Source organism: Lissotriton vulgaris, chromosome 8 (assembly GCF_964263255.1).
Source record: "Lissotriton vulgaris chromosome 8, aLisVul1.2, whole genome shotgun sequence".
NCBI classification, from domain to species: Eukaryota; Metazoa; Chordata; class Amphibia; order Caudata; family Salamandridae; genus Lissotriton; species Lissotriton vulgaris.
This window is the reverse complement of record NC_141696.1, coordinates 1,192,868,753-1,192,887,199: the sequence shown is the minus strand read 5'-3', so window position 1 is coordinate 1,192,887,199 and position 18,447 is coordinate 1,192,868,753. Positions and strand designations below refer to the sequence as shown.

The following is an 18,447-nucleotide window of genomic DNA, read 5'->3' as shown; positions in this document are numbered from 1 at the left end:
ATATTCAGGAAGTTATCAAATTCAAGTGAATCAAGATCATATTTGGATTGCAGGTCTTTGAAAGAGAGGGAATATGTTACTTCATATCAAATTGACCCTAACACCCCCCTAACGTCATCAGCAAGAGAACATGACAGAATCTGGTCCAAACTCTCACTTGAGCGTTGGACCCAAGAATTGATAAGTTCTGCCCCCTCTGCTCTTCCTGACCCCATAAAAGCAGACGAAAATTTCACCAAATGGCTCACATCTACTCTGGATACAGTTGCTCCCAAAAAAAACATAACGAAAAAAAGCACTACCTTCAAATCCCCATGGTACTCCCAAGAATTGAAGAACCTTAGAAAAATCTGTAAGATCAAAGAGCGGAACTGGAGGAAAAATTGGGACCCCATCATTAAAGATGAATATAAAAAAGCAATGAGAACCTACAAATTAGCACGAAAATCAGCACAAACATCTTTCTTCAATGAAAAAATAAAAAATGCATCCAATTCATCCAGGGAGACTTATAAAATCTTCAAAGAGTTACTCAAAATCCCTAACCCACCCTCCTCTGAGCAACCCACAATTTCAAGATGCAACCAAATTGCATCCTTTTTTCAGAACAAAATCACCAATATTTTACAAACCCTCCCACCCATAACGAACAATGAACCCCTTGAGGAACGGGTGCCCTCCACAACTGGCCCGACTTTAGATAGCTTTCACCAACTGTCCAACGAAGACTTCCTGAAAACTCTTTCAGGCATGAAAAGTGGCTCACCCACCGATCCTGCCCCTATCCGTATCCTCAAACAAATTGGCCCTGTCATTTCACACCTAGCAACAAATCTTATCAATGCCTCCCTTACTCAAGGAGTAGTCCCCCCAAACTGGAAACATGCGATCGTCAAAGCCCTTCAAAAAAAGCCAGGCCAGGATCCCTCAGACTTTTCTAACCTGCGCCCAATCTCTCTCTTACCAGGTATGAGTAAGATTTCAGAGAAACTAATCAACCAGCAACTATCTAACTTTCTTGAAAGTAACAATCTCCTACGCCCATCACAAACAGGTTTTCGCCCCGGACAGGGGACAGAGACCGCCCTGGTAAAGGTAGTCGAGGAAGCCAGATGCATCTTGGATTCAGGGGGATCGGTTTTACTGATCCTCCTGGATCTAAGCGCTGCATTTGACACGGTGGACCACAAGATCTTGATCCAGCGACTACTCAACCTGGGAGTGAGAGACAAGGCACTCAGCTGGCTTTCATCTTTCCTGAAGGACAGAACCTTCCAGGTCTGTGAAGGGAATATACGATCAGACCCATTTCACCTCCAGTGTGGGGTTCCACAGGGCTCTTCATTGAACCCCACACTATTTAACACCTACATGGCCCCCCTGGAGGATGTGGTAATTCCCTTTGGGATAAAAGCTGTAACATATGCCGACGACACCCAGCTGGTTGTGTCTTTTTCCCTTGAAGGTGAAAGAATAAAAAACCTCCATGATTGCCTTGAGGGAATCTACGAGTGGATGTCCAAATCAAGGTTGAAACTCAATGGCTCCAAGACCGAGCTCATGTTGCTGGGTCACCAATTGTCGCCTCTCCCGTCCGCCATGTGGCCCTCTTGCCTAGGTCCCCTTCCTCAGCCCAAGACGGAACTCAAGAGTTTAGGCTTCTGGCTAGAACAGGATTTATCCATGAAGACACAGGCCAAAAAAACTGCTGGCACTTGTGTCGGCTTACTCCGCTCAGCCAGGAAGGTTCTCCCTCTACTCCCCGCACAATCTCAAAAACTGCTGATACAGGGACTAATACTATCGAGGTTAGACTATAGTAACGCCCTCTTCCTGGCAGCCCCAGAAGCTACCTTTAATGTTCTCCAAAGAACACAGAATGCCGCTGCTCGGATGCTGACAGGAACACCTCGGAGACTTTCTGCTAAACCAGCACTAAAGGCACTCCATTGGCTGCCGATTCGAGAAAGAGTCATATTCAAGGCCCTATGCACCACCCATAGGGCCCTGCAAAACCTAGGGCCACCGATGCTGAAGACCATGATCTACCCATACAAACCCAATAGGCCCCTCCGCTCCTCCCAAAGGAACCTGGCTACGGTCCACAGAGCAAAGAAAGCCCGCACTGGAGGACGCCGTTTCTCGGTCACAGCCGCTACTCTATGGAACGCGCTACCAATTCAGCTTCGGGTCGAACCCAACTACATGAAGTTCCGAAAACTACTCAAAACGCACCTCTTCCCACAATAAAACTCCTCTCTCCTTCTTTTACCCTTTGACCCCCCCCTCTTCCTCCCCTCAGCTGTATATGCAATCTCAGCGCTGGGACGCTTTCGGGCAGCCATGCGCTATATAAGTCCTGCTTTCATTTCATTCATTTAATTTCATTTCATTTCCTAGTTGGTGTGGGAAAAAGATGCCCTTTTTAACCCAGAGGGGATTATACAGTGGTTTGCCCCTGAAAAGCACGGTAGGGTTATCCCATATCGACTCCCAACGTGAGCGTCAGATGGAGGTATCAAGTAGCTTATCAACTTTAAGAAAGGCAACTCTAGTATTTCGAAAAATAGGTTTCGAGCAGGTGATTGTATTCAGCTTCGCGCACAGGACAGCCGCCGGGGCAACATTCCCGAGAAGGGCTTTCTCTATTTCAAGCCACACGGGGGTATAGACTGCATGGGGTGACAAGCAGTAGGAGCCCTGTTTGGCGAAAACGCAGTTTGATATCTTTTGAAAAACGCCAGATTGACACCCCCCCTCCCCCCCCCCCCCCCAGGGATTTGTCCATACAAAGTTTCTTTAAGCTAATTCGTGCTTTTTTCCTTTCCAAAGGAAATTGGTGAGTGTGGCATCTAATTTGTGATGAAATTCCGGGGATAAAGTAAGGGGCAGCATAGTGATGAGATAATTTACTAGTGGGGAGATCATCATTTTTATGGCCTCAATTCTTCCCCACCAAGTTATGAAGCGGGGAGACCAACCATCAAGTTGCGTTTTAATTTTTTTCTAAGGTTGTTTTTTCATTACGCTGAAGGGTTTCAATAAGGGTGCTACCAAATTCAATTCCGAGGTATTTAATGAAGCCAGTACAGGCCCGAGTTACCCAGCATGCCTTTGGTGCCGAGTATGTTCAGAGGTTTAACCTCAGACTTATCCCGGTTTAATTTGTAGCCGGAATGGAGGGAATCATTTTCTATAGTGGTCATAAGGGCTTCAATGGAGGAGTCTGGCTGTTCAGTGACCACCAGGATGTCATCTGCATATGCGGCCAGTTTTATTCGCATGCCACCAAATTCCACACCTTTGATATTATCGTTTCGTTTTATATCGACGATGAGAGGTTCAAGGGCCAGGAGGAAAAGAGCTGGAGAGAGGGGGTACCCCTGTCTGGTTCTTTGTTCTAAATGGAGAGGTTCGGAAAGGGAACCGTTTATGGCGATTTGGGCGGACAGGGAGGAGTAGAGGGCCATTACCATGTCGATATAGGACTTCCCCAGGTTAAAAGATTGCATACAATGCTGCAGACAGAGCCACAACACCCTGTCAAACGCTTTTTCCGCGTCCAGGGTGATGGCAACGGAGGAAGTGGCTGTTATTTTGGCTTTTTCTAGGACATGGCAAAGCAATCTCGTATTATCATTGGACATGCGGTATTTGAGGAAACCCACTTGAGAATTACTAATTAATTTAGGGAGGATTGCATTCAGTCTGTTGGCTAGGGTTTTTGCGTAAATCTTGCAGTCCAGATTTATGAGCAAGATTGGGCGACAGTTTTTCGTTAGAAGGGGATCTTTCCCCTCTTTCGGAATGATAATTATGGTGACCTCACTCATTGAATCAGTGACACCACCCTTTACAGTAAAGGACTGGAAGAGGTTCAGTAGGACCAGGCTGATAATTCCCTCAAACTCCTTATTAATGTTGGCCGAAAAGCCGTCAGGGCCTGGGGCCTTATTACTCTTAAGGGTTTTGATGGAGGCAGAGATTTCCTGCAATGTGAAGGGGGAGCCTAACTTGGAGCTGTCCTCATCAGAGAGTCGTGGGAGGTCTAACGAGTTCAGGTATTTGGTGCACGCCTTTGTGTTAAACGCCATCTTGTTTTTGTAGAGGTCTTCATAGAAAGATTGGAAGGTGTGCAGGATGTTGTTTTGCTTTGTGTGGACGTTGTTGGCATGGTCTTTAATGGAAGCTATATGGAATTGTTTTTTCTTATGTTTGAGGTTAGACGCGAGTAGTTTCCCGGCCTTGTACCCCCCATAGTTTCAGTGCCTTGAATTTATTTATCCATACCCCAGCACGTTTGCTCATGATTGCATTGTATTCATACTTCATTTTAGTGAGACGGTCTAAAATGGAGTTATTATTTAGTTCGGCCGCATGGGATATTTCCAATGCCTTGATATCTCTCTCGAGAGTTTCTAGTTCTAGATTCAGTTTTTTGTTTATATGTGCTCAGATGCCAATAATGACACCCCTAGTTGTGGCTTTAAGGGCATCCCACACTACCGATATGTCCGAGCCTGGTAAGTCGTTCAATGTGATGTATTCGCGGATGGCGTTCTCTATCCGTTGTTTATTTTCAGGAACGGAAAGAATGTCTTCATTAAAGCGCCAACGTTTCGGGGGGAGGATAGAGCGTGAGCCTTCGAGTTTAGTGTAGATACAAGAGTGGTCCGAGACCAGCTTGGGTGCTATGTCAGTCTCCTCTATGAGGTGTGTGAATGGGCTAGAGATTAGTATGTAATCAATTCTTGAGTAAGAATTTTGGGGAGCCGAATAAAATGTATAGTCTCTCCCGTCTGGGTGTTGTAGGTGTCAGGAATCGCGTAAGCTGTATTTGGAGCAGAGACGGTTAATAATATCATGGGAACGTGAAGGGTGATATGTGCATTTGGATTGGCGGTCCAGAAGGGGCTCTAGGGGGAGGTTGAAATCCCCACCAACAATCAAGACCTCATCTTGGGGAATGTTCTCTATTGCAGATGAGACGGATTCCTAGAACTCTGGGGCATCAGAGTTTGGCGCTTAGATGTTTACTACATGAATAGAGTCATTGTCTCTCATGAGATGAGCCACAATCATTCTGCCATCATTATCGTGAGTGTGTGACATCATAGAAATGTTTGACTTTTTCGAGACTAGGGTGATCACCCCCCTCTTCTTGTGGACTGCAGAGGAACAAAGGGTGTGCGAGATCCAATGCTGCTTAATGAACTCAGTATCTTCTTTTCAAAGTTATGTCTCCTGCAGTAGGATGATATCTCCCTTGGATTTTGCCAAATAGTCAAGGACTTTTCTGCGTTTAACTGGGTGATTAAGACCCTTGACGTTTAAGGTTACTTGTTACTATATTAAGGCTTTCTGCCAGGGATTTTTTTTGAGTCATCTAGCCGTTAGGTGTCGCAAGGGAAGTGGCCGGCATACTGTGGATGCAACTGTGCAATCTATGGGACCAGTATGTTGCAAAGCGGGGGAGTGTACTAGTTAGCTGGGAACTATAGGCTGTAGAAATCCCCTTAAGTCAGCGAACTTGTGGCAATCAATATTGTGATAGTATGATGGGCAGGCTACATACGATACTACATTTGAAGTCTGTGCAGCGGATAAAAAAAGAAATAAAGGAAACAATACTGAAACAACCAAAAATACATTTACCCCTTGTCCCCCCAGTCCTCCCTCCTTCCAATGCCCTTGACTCCCCTCTCCCCTTCCCCCCTACCTTCCCTCCCCCTCCCCCCAACCAAGGTGATCTGCTACTGCTGCCAAACACCTGCCATTACTGCCAAAGCCTGCGGATTGCTGATTTTTGTACCTGGCAGGCCAGGTGCTATCCAGGTGCTATCCTACTCGCTAGAACCTATGGCCACTGCTGCTTTCAACCGGTACCAAGGAGCTATATACCGGGAGCCACACCTTTATGATCCCTTTATGATCTACTGTTAACCTACTGTTAACCTGCTGTCAACCTACTGTGAACCTACTGTGTCACTGGCCGCTGGTCCGTAGTCGGGACAACAGAGGACTCCCCTGCACAACGTGAGTGTGGCGAATGGGATCTTCATCTTCCCCACATTGGTGCCTGGCTGATTCTCCTATGGCCTAGCTCTATCCTAGCAGATCATCTGGCTCTCTGTCTGAGGATTCAGGTATGACTGTCTGATCCTCCCGCTCCTCCTCCCTCATCGATGTACCACCTGAGAGTGATCTCCGACTGCACAGTGTAGAGAGTCGAAATTGATTCCTCTGGATCTGCTCTTGCCATCCATCAGTAGTGAGCTTAACTTAATGAAAACTCATATCTGCTGACTTATTCCTCTCTTCATCTCGCTTCCTGCCACAAGTAATATAATACGAAGCAAGCAGTCTACCACGCAGACGAATACTTACTTTCTAGTGCCTACGGAGTAACCTCGCGTCACCTGGTTTCTTCTCGTCTCCCCCTGTTCCTGACGACGCTACAAAGATGGCGGAGAGAGACAACAAAAACAACAAGAAAGTAAGACCGGAACCAACATTGTCTGAATCGCCTATCAAAGCTAAATCAGACCTAACAAGTACATTGGACCTGATTCTTAATAAATTGGCGGAGGTCTACGGCTTGGCTAATTCCACAAAAGGTAACACCGATACCATGCAACTGGAGCTCACAGCGATCAGAGCGGACATGAGCTCTATGAACAAAAACATTAGTGAAGCGGAACAACGGATGAGCGACGTAGAAGATAAAACAACTCATTCGTTCAAATTAATACAACACCTTCAGAGCACTACTAATGACCTCAAGCGTCAAAATGCAGAGTTAGAGGACTGTAATAGAAGGGGTAATGTACGCATCTTTGGTGTGCCGGAGGACTCAGAAAAAGACGTAGAATCTTTTGTGGCCTTCCTGGAAGCATGGATCCCAACAGTCACGGGAATTAACTTCCACCACGGCCTGGAGCTAGACAGGGCTCATAGAATACCAACATTTATCTCCCAAGGAAAAAAAGGCCCTTGTCCCTTGATCTGCAAACCTCTCCGGTTTCAACATACCGAGGCCATCCCATTTTACAATTCGTCAGAAAAAAGCATCACATCACCTGGGAAGGACATCGTATAATCTTCACTCAGGACTATTCTAAAGAGACTGTTGAGACAATAAAAGGCTTCCTGTCACTAAGAGATAAACTGAAGACAAAGGATATTCAATTCTCATTCGCAGGTCCGGCAAGGTTTAAGATCATCGACCATGGCAAACCACGCTTCTTCTCGAGCCTACAAGACCTTGCACGTTATCTGGAAGATTCACCACAACAGTCCATGGACTCCTCAAGCGGATCTTCTAACAAACGGAAAACGGAAACCCACGATTCTGCTAGCCAGTGACTGTGGTAGGGTTGTTCTGGTGAGCCACTGGAAGCGTTTCAGGTGACTCGCTAAGCATGAATTTCAGTCATTGCCATTGCCATAAACTGTCCTGACTATAAGAGGCACCATTTATTTATTGCAAATTAGCAATGTCTAAAGGTATTGGTTCACTCCTCATGGGGAGTTATGCTCTTACAAAATATACAATTTCGTTCTTCCTCAAACTGTTTAATACTGTTAAACCCTGTTGCAGGTGCTCCATTATTGATATACTTGAGCCTCACCTGAACCCCGGGTACTCCATATAACACATATGTTTTTGGTGGCAGCGCCTCTTTCAATTCCGTACTGTTGAGCTGATTTCCTTCCATCAAGCTGCTTCACTCCTCGTAGATACTCCTTATATGTGTTCAGTCGTTCATTTGCAGGCCTTATGGGATTATAAATTGCTACCACCCGAAACGCTAATATTTGCTCACAGTTGTTAGACTTAAAGTTGTAGCGTTATATTTCTGATAGCCCTGAACCTCGCATAGAGGCCCTGTTTTGCACATGTTATGCTATGTACGGTTACACAGTTATGCTAAGATCGCTCAGAATGTTGATTCTCCTGTTGATCTATTAACCTACTACACATTCCTGTGTTGAACCTGGACGGTACTGCTGTCGCAGCTCCTGAATTCATTTGTGCATTTTGTTGGCTGCATCCATGATGGCTGCATTGTTGAAAAGCTTTTCTCGATCCAGTAGGCCGGAGTTGGTTAAGGTGACAAGCCAATGATGAAGGCTGTAGACCACATTGGTTAGAAGAGAAAGGTTATGTCAGATAACATAGATCTGATTGGTTTATTAAGAAGTTATCATGACAATAGGCCTGAATTATTTACTGTCAAAATCATATGTTAAAACCAGTACGCATTGAAAGGTAGATTTGTATTCCAGTGTATTAAAGCCAGGAAAGTTATTATGTGAGATGCACTCTTGCAGATTATTGTACTATGCAAGGTTCTTGTTTATTGTGAAAATATAGGACAAAAAGCCATTTGACGGTGGATAGTGAAAGACAGTAGACCACCATTTTTTAACATGAAAATACACAGTTTACCGTAGTAGGCAACAGGTTTGGTTCCTTCATCTGACAAACCCTCAGAGTAGAGGATTATTTGTGTGGTAATCCTTATTAGGCTCTCTCAAATTCAAAATGTAATTTATTTGCATAGTTAATTAAAAACATTGCAATACAAGTGAACCTTAGCAAAATACAATTAATCAAATACAGCAGTAAAACTTCTATAATCTATGATATACTCATTGTTAAGTTAAAACATTCATTAATAAAACAGTGGTAACGTCTAAAGATACAAGTTCAATTATTGTAAAGCAAAGTAACCCAAAACTCTGCACAAGTAAGAGCCGAGTAAAACCACCAGTAAATATAACATGACTGCCTGACCAATTGCCTAAAGTTAGAGTACAGAGACCGGGGGGCAAGTTAGGAAAATGTTAATAGCTCTCTCTACCTGTGGAGGGGGCATAAGGTGCGGAGGAGGTTGATTTAAAGTGTATTAGTGACAGTCCGCAATAGGAGTTTTCGTTTCTGTATCGTATGCCCTGTCCATCTCTTGGTAACAAGATCTCAATATGAAAGTGTAAATGTGTCTCAGCTTTGTAATGCCTTTGCGTGTCTCCCCTTTAATAATGCCAGTAGTGCCCCAATAGCTGAGCCACACCCTACTCGCTGGTCCTTCGTCTGCCTCTTTGCGCTCTGCAGCCAGTACCCTTTTCACCACTATCCTGAGAAATGTTACCAGAGCACAGTTCAATCTTAAATCCATAGGGTTAACACGCAACAGCTTTCTCTCTGCATGATCTTCTCCCTCTTTTCATGAAGTCTTTGAGTAGGATTTTCTGATGATCATTCAAAGTGGCTATGCAAAGACACAACACATGAATGGTGTCCTCTGGTCCTTGTCTGGAAGACCTCCAGAGTTTCTTTTCTTCTCCAAGGTAGATAGTCTTTTGATACAGGGAGGATCCACACTCAATTTGTTAGGCTCTCTGAAAAGAGTTAATATATTGCTTTGCCAGAGGAAAAGGCAATAAGCCTTCTTGCTTCATTGGCATTCAGATGCCATTGACCTGATCTGTCTTTGAAACAAAGGCAGTAAACCTGACATAATTATCGTAAAATGCATATCACAAATGTAATAGACATTGAAGGGCAGATTGTTATTTCATTGTGTTAAACCCTATATAACAAGGTATTCCAACCATTTCTGTAATAACAGCTGTTTAAGGACATTGAAAACAAGCTACTATTATTACTAGTGTTTTCATAGTGACCATGTCAAACAAGATTGGTTGACTAACAGAATTTCGAGTTCAAAACTATTGTGAGTCCTAGATAGCTTAGCAAAAATATCAAGGACCAAAATATCGAGAAGGTATTTCATAAAGGTAAGTATGGATTTCAGGCCTCGAGAAAGGTACTCACCCAGAGTCAGATATTATGAGGACCAGCTATTTTTAGGGCCTACTGGCTGTTCTGATGAGCTAATAAACAACAGGTGTTATGTTCCCTCCAAAAGTGAGTGAGCATTATAGAAGCAGTTTAATCTTGTCACATTTGCTCTGTGTGCAGAGGCAAAGGTCAAACGTCAGCTTATGTCTTACAATATGCAGTCAGAGAAAGAAAAGTAAACAAAACCTCCAGGATAAAATAAGCAGCAAAGTTAGAGGATTTTGTAAAGTGAACTGTTTGACAATTGTGCTCTACAAAAGTGTGAAATGAAAGGTTGTAGGGTGTCAGTTGTTTTTCTAACACAAAATTTAAATAGCTTGTAAATAAGCTGTACAAACACTTCAAAATATATTTTCGTAGTTATGAAAGCACTTTTTTTTGTATTTCTTTGTGATTAAAAAAGTTTTTAATAGGATGAAAGAAAGCAGAACTCTTTACTCAGTGATGCGCAAATATTATATTTTTGTTGCTGAAAACCAATTTCCACAGATTGTTTATATTCTATATAGTTCTATTAGTAAAACAGCATGTTAGTGGGAATGTTTGAGGGCATTTCAATGGAAAATATGCTGTTTCTAAATGACAATACATTTATAAATTATGCTTTAGTCATACATTTATTAAAAGTATTTAAACATGAACTGAGAAGCATTCCTGCTCCTGCACTGATTCTATTAGTGAACATTAGAGGCAGGTCAGGGGTTAGGTGTACCCTATATGTTGGTTAGATTCTCATTATACATGGTGCTAAAGTTTGGTCTATTAAATCAGGCAAAATAGATTGTTTGCGCAGCAGAAATGCTGAACTTTAATATTTAAAGGTGCTCTCATATGTGATCATGAAGAAAAAGGCAGCTCTGTAAAATAAATTATTTGCTAGTATCACATAATTTGAGACCAGATTACGGGACAAGTATAGTACAGTTAAGTTGAGTAGACTATTCAAGCCACTAGACCTGTAGGTCTAGTAATATTTTTTATGATTTTTCAAGGCCTTGATTTGCTATTCTTAACTCCATATATATGTATTTCTACCTTCTACTATACACACACACACACACACACACACACACATATGTATGTATATATATATATATATATTGAATACCAATAATTCACCGCACACGCCTTGATATCAGATTGCAGTTTCTTTTATTTCAAAACGTGACAACACCTACGCGTTTCGAACCGTAGTTCGTGTTCACCGTGAACACGAACTACGGTTCGAAACGCGTAGGTGTTGTCACGTTTTGAAATAAAAGAAACTGCAATCTGATATCAAGGCGTGTGCGGTGAATTATTGGTATTCAATCAAAACGGGACACTGCCCTGGTCCCTTCACCGGCACGGACTGAAGAGTGCTCCCGCTGCGACAGGACAAGTTGTATGCTATATATATATATATATATATATCCTTTCGTTGTAGCTCAATGACGCCGCAGCCTTGGCGCTTCACTTGCGGTGCAAAATCCCCACGGCGGAGCCAAGCCGTAAAATATTCATCCGAACCTTCTCAGACTGAGAAGAATGGAGACACACTCACGGACATGTGCAATTAAGTATTTTTTTATTCAGTAATCCACACGGGTCATCGGTATTCCAACCAATGCGTTTCGGTGTCCTCCGACACCTTGATCACGGTCTGTGATCAAGGTGTCTGAAACCTATCTGGTTGCTCGTTTGCCACTTTAGCCGTGGTCACTACTTTTAAACCGGGCAGCCATCTTGAGATGCATTGTCCATAGTGCAACATTGCTTAACACTTAGCAAGTGGCCTCCATGTTTAAAAACATTGTCAGCCATCTTGAATCTGTACAATAATGACACCCTAAGCACATTACTTTTACATGGTGGCTGGCTAGTGTGACGGTCAGTGAGTGATCATGTTGGATTGGTTTTGTGCATACTGTATCAAAGACGGGCACTCAGACTAGCAGAAAGAACCTGGAGACACCAACCCTCTCCCTCCCATCTGGCTCAACTTAGACATGCTAGAACCACGTACAAAAAGCACATCTTCAAGCAAAAGGCATCCTTCTTCCGCACTCAACTAGATCGTGCCAAAAACAGACCCAGGGAACTCTTCAATATAATTTGTAATCAAACCTCCCCAGCACCTCCTAATATGACAGCGTCCTCGGCCAGATGTGACGAAATTGCCCATTTCTTCTCGGATAAAATTGCCAAAATTGATCAATCCTTCCCTCCCACAAAACCACCCTCCAACCCACTCCCTTACGACCCCTCTCACCCTCCCTCCTCTCCACACCCCCCCCAACCACTCCACTGGCCTCCCTCCTACCACTTCACCGGCTACCAACCCCCTAACTCACAACTAATGAACAATGCATCCTTGCTCAACTTCCTCCCCGTCACAGAACTAGAAGTCCTCAAAATAATTGGTAATCTTAAACCATCCTCCCACACAAAAGACCCTGTACCCTCCAATCTTGTCCCCACCCTTAAACAAATCATCCCCCCATTCTGGACAAAAATTATCAACAACTCACTCTCCACTGGCTGTGTCCCCACCTCCCTTCAATGTGGTCAAATCTCACCCATAATTAAAAATCTAAATGCTGACCCAAATGACCTTAACAATCTCCGCCCTATCACCAACCCCCCCTTCTCTCAAAGGTCCTTGAGAAATGTGTCCTACTACAACTTGACAAACACATTGAAAACTTTTACCTACTCGACCCCCTTCAGTCTGGCTTCAGGAGAGGCTGCAGCACCGAAACGGCAATGCTCAATGTCATTGATGACATCCATCAATCTCTTGATAATGGTGAGACCTCCCTTCTTATCCTCCTTGATCTCTCCGCAGCGTTTGATACAGTCAACCATTCAGCCTTACTCAATGTTCTTATGACCCGCTTCGGCCTTAACAACACTGTCCTCAAATTGTTCACCTCTTACCTTCAACACCGAACTCAGCAAATAAAAATTCAAAATTGTCTATCTAACCCCTCCCCTGCTCCCTTGGAGTCCCCCAAGGTTCTATCCTCTCCCCTTCCCTCTTTAACCTCTTTATGGAACCCCTCACTCTCATTCTTAAACAAGCAGGCATCAATTACCACCTATACGCTGATGACACCCAAATCTACTACAGATTAAAACTCACGCTGACATCTTACACCTGAACAACTCCCTTCAAAAGATTCAGTCCTAGTTCCAGTCATATCATCTCAAACTAAACCCAAATAAAAATAAAATCATCCTTTTCGCCCCTAAAAAGAACCGTCTCCCCGTTCAATCGTGGATCTCAAACCTTAATGCACTCAACTGCTCACTCACACTGTCCAACTCCGTCAAATCTCTTGGCATTACTATCGACAGCACCCTCACCCTTAACGTTCACATCAAAAACTCTGCCAAAGGAGCCCTCTTCACTCTCCATCACCTCAAGAAAATCAAACCATTCTTACCCATCGATGACTTTAAACTTGCAGTTCAATCACTGGTTCTTTAACGTATTGACTATGGCAACGCCATCCTCAACGGAATCCCCAAGGTCCACCTTGCCCCTATTAAAGCTGTACTCAACCTTGCAGCCAGGCTCATCACAGACTGCAAATGCTTCGATCATATCTCCCCAGCTCTCAAATCGCTTAAATGGCTCCGTATCGAAGGGAGATCAACTTACAAAATGGCCTGCATTACTCATAAAGCACTCCACCAAAACACTCCGCAGTACCTATCCAAGAAACTCCTTATCGCTAGTACCACTCGTCCTCTGAGAAGCTCCAACGCCCTCCTCCTAATCCCTCCTCTGCACAAAAAGAAAACCACACAATCTCACTCCTTCTCTAGAACTGCCCCTTCTATCTGGAATACCCTCCCGAAAAACCTGCGCTGTAACCCCTCGTACGCCAGCTTCAAAAAAGACCTCAAAACCCACCTCCTTAACTACTACTGGGGATCCTAACCTGTGCCTGACTCCTGATCTCATTTCAATATTCCTTATTTGTCTCTGTAATATATGGCCCTCTTCCTGTAATCCACTCTACCAATATTACCAGTATTATTTTGCCTCAACTCCTGTTTCATCCCTCCTTGATTTTGTAATTTGGTTGTTTTTTACTTTGTTATCATGATTTTTATACCATGTTTACTGTATTCTATCCTGATCATGTAAAGTGCTCTGATACCTCTGGGTCTAGCCAGCGCTAGATAAAACTTTTAAAATAAATAAATAAATAAACAAATAAGGTATTGCTACTCCACGGTGGCTCATACATTGCTTCTAAACGTGGCAGCCATGTTGAAACTTTAAAACAACCATAGGGGATGTCCTCTCGCTGCTATATTTAAGTGTATTTTTCATTGCAAGGATGTGCCTGCATTGTTTATGTGGTGGCATGGTTTCATTCTTCCGATATTTATATTGTATGTGCTTTTTAATTTATTTTTTATTTTTTACTGTGGCTGGGCATGTGGGGGAATGAAAGAATAAGCCACTGGGTGGAGGAATGGCTGCATGATACTGAAGAAGCAGTATCCCCAGATACTGAAGTAGCAGTTTCACTCATAAGCGCGACCTATTGTGATTGGCAAATCTTGTTTCCAACTGTAACAGCTGAAAGTTGTCACTTGGCAGACAGACGCCCTCTCTTGTTTCTATCTTCTGACACATTTCGAATATGACAAGCACGTTACTTTGTTACTGTATGCGGAGCACTCGTCGTGCAGTAGCAAAACACACACATAAAGTAACAAAATAACACGCCTCTTTTCCACTTAAAACGTGTGAGATAATTGCAAGGGAGAGAAAGACGGTGGGTGCCTGGTGTTAACTACCTAAACTTAGAAAAAGTGGCAGAGAATTCAATTTAAATAATAACGTGGCAGGATAATGCTGTGATTTTGTAAAGTGACTCGATCGATACCCTCAAATATGTTTTGGGCGAAACTTTCCCTTTAGGCTGAAGTATGTTTTGCTGATATCGATTTCTGAAGCATTAGGGGCAGTTTAGAGAGGGGGCTAAGCGTCGAATTTCTTGGGAGGAAATTATTCAAAATGTGTTCACTGTTCCTTTTCCAGAACCCGCCTTCTATTTTGGAGACCTCGAGTACTATGTAGAGGAGAACGCTGGCTTTGTGGAAGTGCGTGTCTGGCGAACAGGAACCGACCTTTCAAAGACTGCAACGGTGACCGTCCGGTCACGAAAAACAGAGCCGGTGTCTGCGGAGGGTGAGCGTCCCCTTTCTGTCACGTCACCAGCTATCGATAACTTACACATGAAGCAGACTCACCTTTAAATGTAGCAAGAAACGGGCAACTATTTAAACAAGTCTATTTTTAACTGTTTGTATTTTCTATTCTATTTAAGAATTTAATATAGCACTGCCTTGCATTGCCTTTTCGAACAATTTCACAGGAGTTAAATTCAAAATTTAATTTATGACACCATTTGTTTATTGTCAATAAATCCAATGGAAGATGTACTTCTAATATGATATAAAAACAAATTAGAGGCAGCAGTATTGCCTAGAAATAGCATCACCAAAGGTAACATATGTCTTTACTTGTAATTCTATCTTTTTAATGCAAATGAATTGATGTATTACTTACTGTTCATTTGAATAATCACTTGCCTACTTTCTTCTTGCACATACCCAATGCAAAATGTCTGCATGTTCATTCTTTAACTTTTTTTAAGTCAAAAGAAGGGTGATTAAAATGTGTAATTAATAAATCACAGGTATGTCCATCTTCTCCTTAAATACAGTAGAAAATGTTTAACCCCTTGCACGCTCGTGACTGAACCATTCCATCACGAGTCACGGTGGGGCTGTGCTGGTGACGGAATGGTTCCGTCACGGCCCGGCCGCCGCGCCTGGGCGGCGCTGATTCCGCGCCTGCGCTGAGCGTTCCATTGAGCGGCCAGGGCCGTGACGGAACCATTCCGTCACAAGCACAGCGCCACCGCGGCTCGTGACGGAGTGGTTCCGTCAAGAGCATGGCGGCACCGCACGGCCCCCCTCCCACCTTGCACCGCAGTGGAATTACCACCGCGGCCAAGGGGTTAAATGCTGCAGTTTGTTAATATAAAAGAATGCTGTCTTGGCAAAGCTTACTAGTATGTCATAGCAGGCATGGCTAATAGCTTTACATAGCTGGAGGTGGAGGCTGAGAGAAAGCCATTGGACAGGGAATGAAAACTCATAGTCCACTAGCCTCTTTACAGCTTCCTTAGATAAACGTTCCTTGAACAAACTAATTCCTCCAGGAACCCATTAGAAGCTGCAGTCAGGGCTGTCTCTCCTGTATCTTAATGTTGCCGTACATTGATTGGACATGGATAAGCAGAGTGAGGTGATAAACTAAACAACAGCCAGTTGAACACAATGATGGATATTCCTGTAATAGTTGGTAATCTGAAGAAATGTTACCTAATGAGGAAGAATACACCCCAAAACTTTTCGAACCTTTACTGTAGTGTGTGAATCTACATGGAAAATGAATTTCACTTGAAACTTTACTGGCTGTATACTTTATGTGAACTTGTCTGCAGGAGTGGCTTGAAATAACTGAGTCCACTTATGTAATGTTTCCTTGTCCTTCTAGCTGGTGTGGATTATGTGGGCATTAGTCGTAATCTGGATTTCGCCCCTGGTGTGAACATGCAGACCTTCCGAGTAATCATTCTGGATGACCTGGGACAGCCAGTCTTGGAGGGAGTTGAGAAATTTGAATTGATTTTGCGCATGCCCATGAATGCTGTCCTCGGGGAGCCAAGCAAAGCCACTGTTTACATCAACGACTCTGTCTCTGACTGTAAGTGATTGTTCAGCCGATCAGAAGTGTTCTTTTTTTTCTTTTTTCCACTGTGTCAGTTTCACCTTAACTACTTACTCGCACAGCTGCCTCCGTGCCACTGTTGTTAACACTATTTATCCACCTTTATCTCTATACAGCTGTTTTTAGATAGTTATTATTGTAACCTTTATCTTTATCCTTTATCTCTGTACTGCTTATTGTTTTGCTTATTCCTCATTATTGTAGCTCATAGCCTGTCATTGCATTATTATTGCCTGCTGTTTTTCCTGCCGCTGCTCCCCTAACCGCTCGTTTTTGCTGCTGTTTTACACGTTCTGTCTTCCTGCTTCCCCCCTCCAGTAAGCCCCACCACCACCCAGGACCTTCTTAATGGAGGCCGCAGCACGGTTGCACCATTAGTGCATCGAAGGCAAGCCTATCTGCATCTGTCGGGGCCTGGACCGCACCCAGCACCAGGAATCCTGGTTTTCGCACCCTGCACAGCTACACCTCCGAGCCCTGCATTTCGGGCGCAATGACAACTGCCGCTGTCCCTCACCACACACCATCAGAGGACCATTCTCCCGTTCTCCTGTTAGCACTGCCTCTTCACCTGCAACACCGAAGCAACCAACAATGCCAGAGGCACCGCAAACGCACCTACGTCCACCACCACGACCGAGACCACCACAGCACAGATCCTGTGCATTTTACCCAATGCATGATTGCTTTGCAAACAGATCTGGGACACAATCTTATCCCTCACCACGGACATCATTTTCCTCACAGAGACCTGGCTAAACCCACCTCCACGCTGGACATCGCCATCGCCACCCCCGAAGACTACAAGACAACACACTGGGAGGGAACTAACAAACACGGAGGTGCTAAGCCTCATCAGAGGCACCCTCACATACAGACCACCAGGACCACGCCCTTGCTTCTGTAATGCTATTCCTGACTTCATTGCCCCTATTGCCATTGATTCCGAACACTGCATCTTCGTAGAGGTTCTCAAAATCTACCTTGACAAGCCCAGCGACACCAACACAACTGACCTCCTGGAAAGTATTAGCAACATCTGCCTCTAGTAATTTGTCACCGACCCTACACACATCGCAAGACACCCACTCAATCCGATTTTCGCATCCAGCGACACAGTCAAGTACAACCATATCCCACAGCTCACCTGAACTGACCACTACAGCGCCCACTTCACCGTCTCAGGACCTACCAACACTGGCGCCTTGTCCCTCAGCTCAGCACTCAGAAATTGGAAAAATATATCAGAAGACAAGTGGAACAACACTCTCAACTCCCACCTCCGAGACTCAACATCCAACCCAGAACAGGCGGCAAAGAAGTTCTTTAAGTGGATCACAGAATGCACTAACACAATCTCCTCTGTCAAGCTAGCCAAATCCAAAGGAACTGCTAGAAGATCCAGCTGGTTCTGAACTGAAATCCGCCAAATGCAACTGATGGCAACTAGAAAGGAAATTGGCGCACCAGCAAAGAGAGAAGTGACCATGCCACCTTCAAGAAAGCACTAAACCAGTGCCACAGCCTCCTGAAAGAAACAAAGAAGAAAAGAAGAACATCCTAGCAGACCACATAGAAGCCACCGCAAACCGCAGTAAAGAGTTATGGTTCATAGTGAAGGCATTCTCCAGCTCTGCAGCCATTGAGATCAAAATCGCCCCCCTCCCAAGGACTGTGATACCTTGGTGGACCACTTTCATAATAAGATATCAGCCATCTACGAAAATCTCAAACCCCAGTCCCTTGCCACCAAAAGCATCACCATGCTCACACC

At 44.0% G+C, this 18,447-nt stretch overlaps 1 protein-coding gene across 1 annotated transcript in view; it reads left to right on the top strand.

The window, feature by feature from the left end:
- The window catches only part of FREM2 (FRAS1 related extracellular matrix 2), a 639,092-nt gene that overhangs the window by 449,888 nt on the left and 170,757 nt on the right, over positions 1–18,447 (top strand). Inside the window, exons 7-8 of the mRNA XM_086935067.1 lie at positions 14,913–15,062; positions 16,440–16,649. Coding sequence (XP_086791193.1) covers positions 14,913–15,062; positions 16,440–16,649 — 360 coding nt within the window. The remainder of the gene's footprint in view (positions 1–14,912; positions 15,063–16,439; positions 16,650–18,447) is intronic.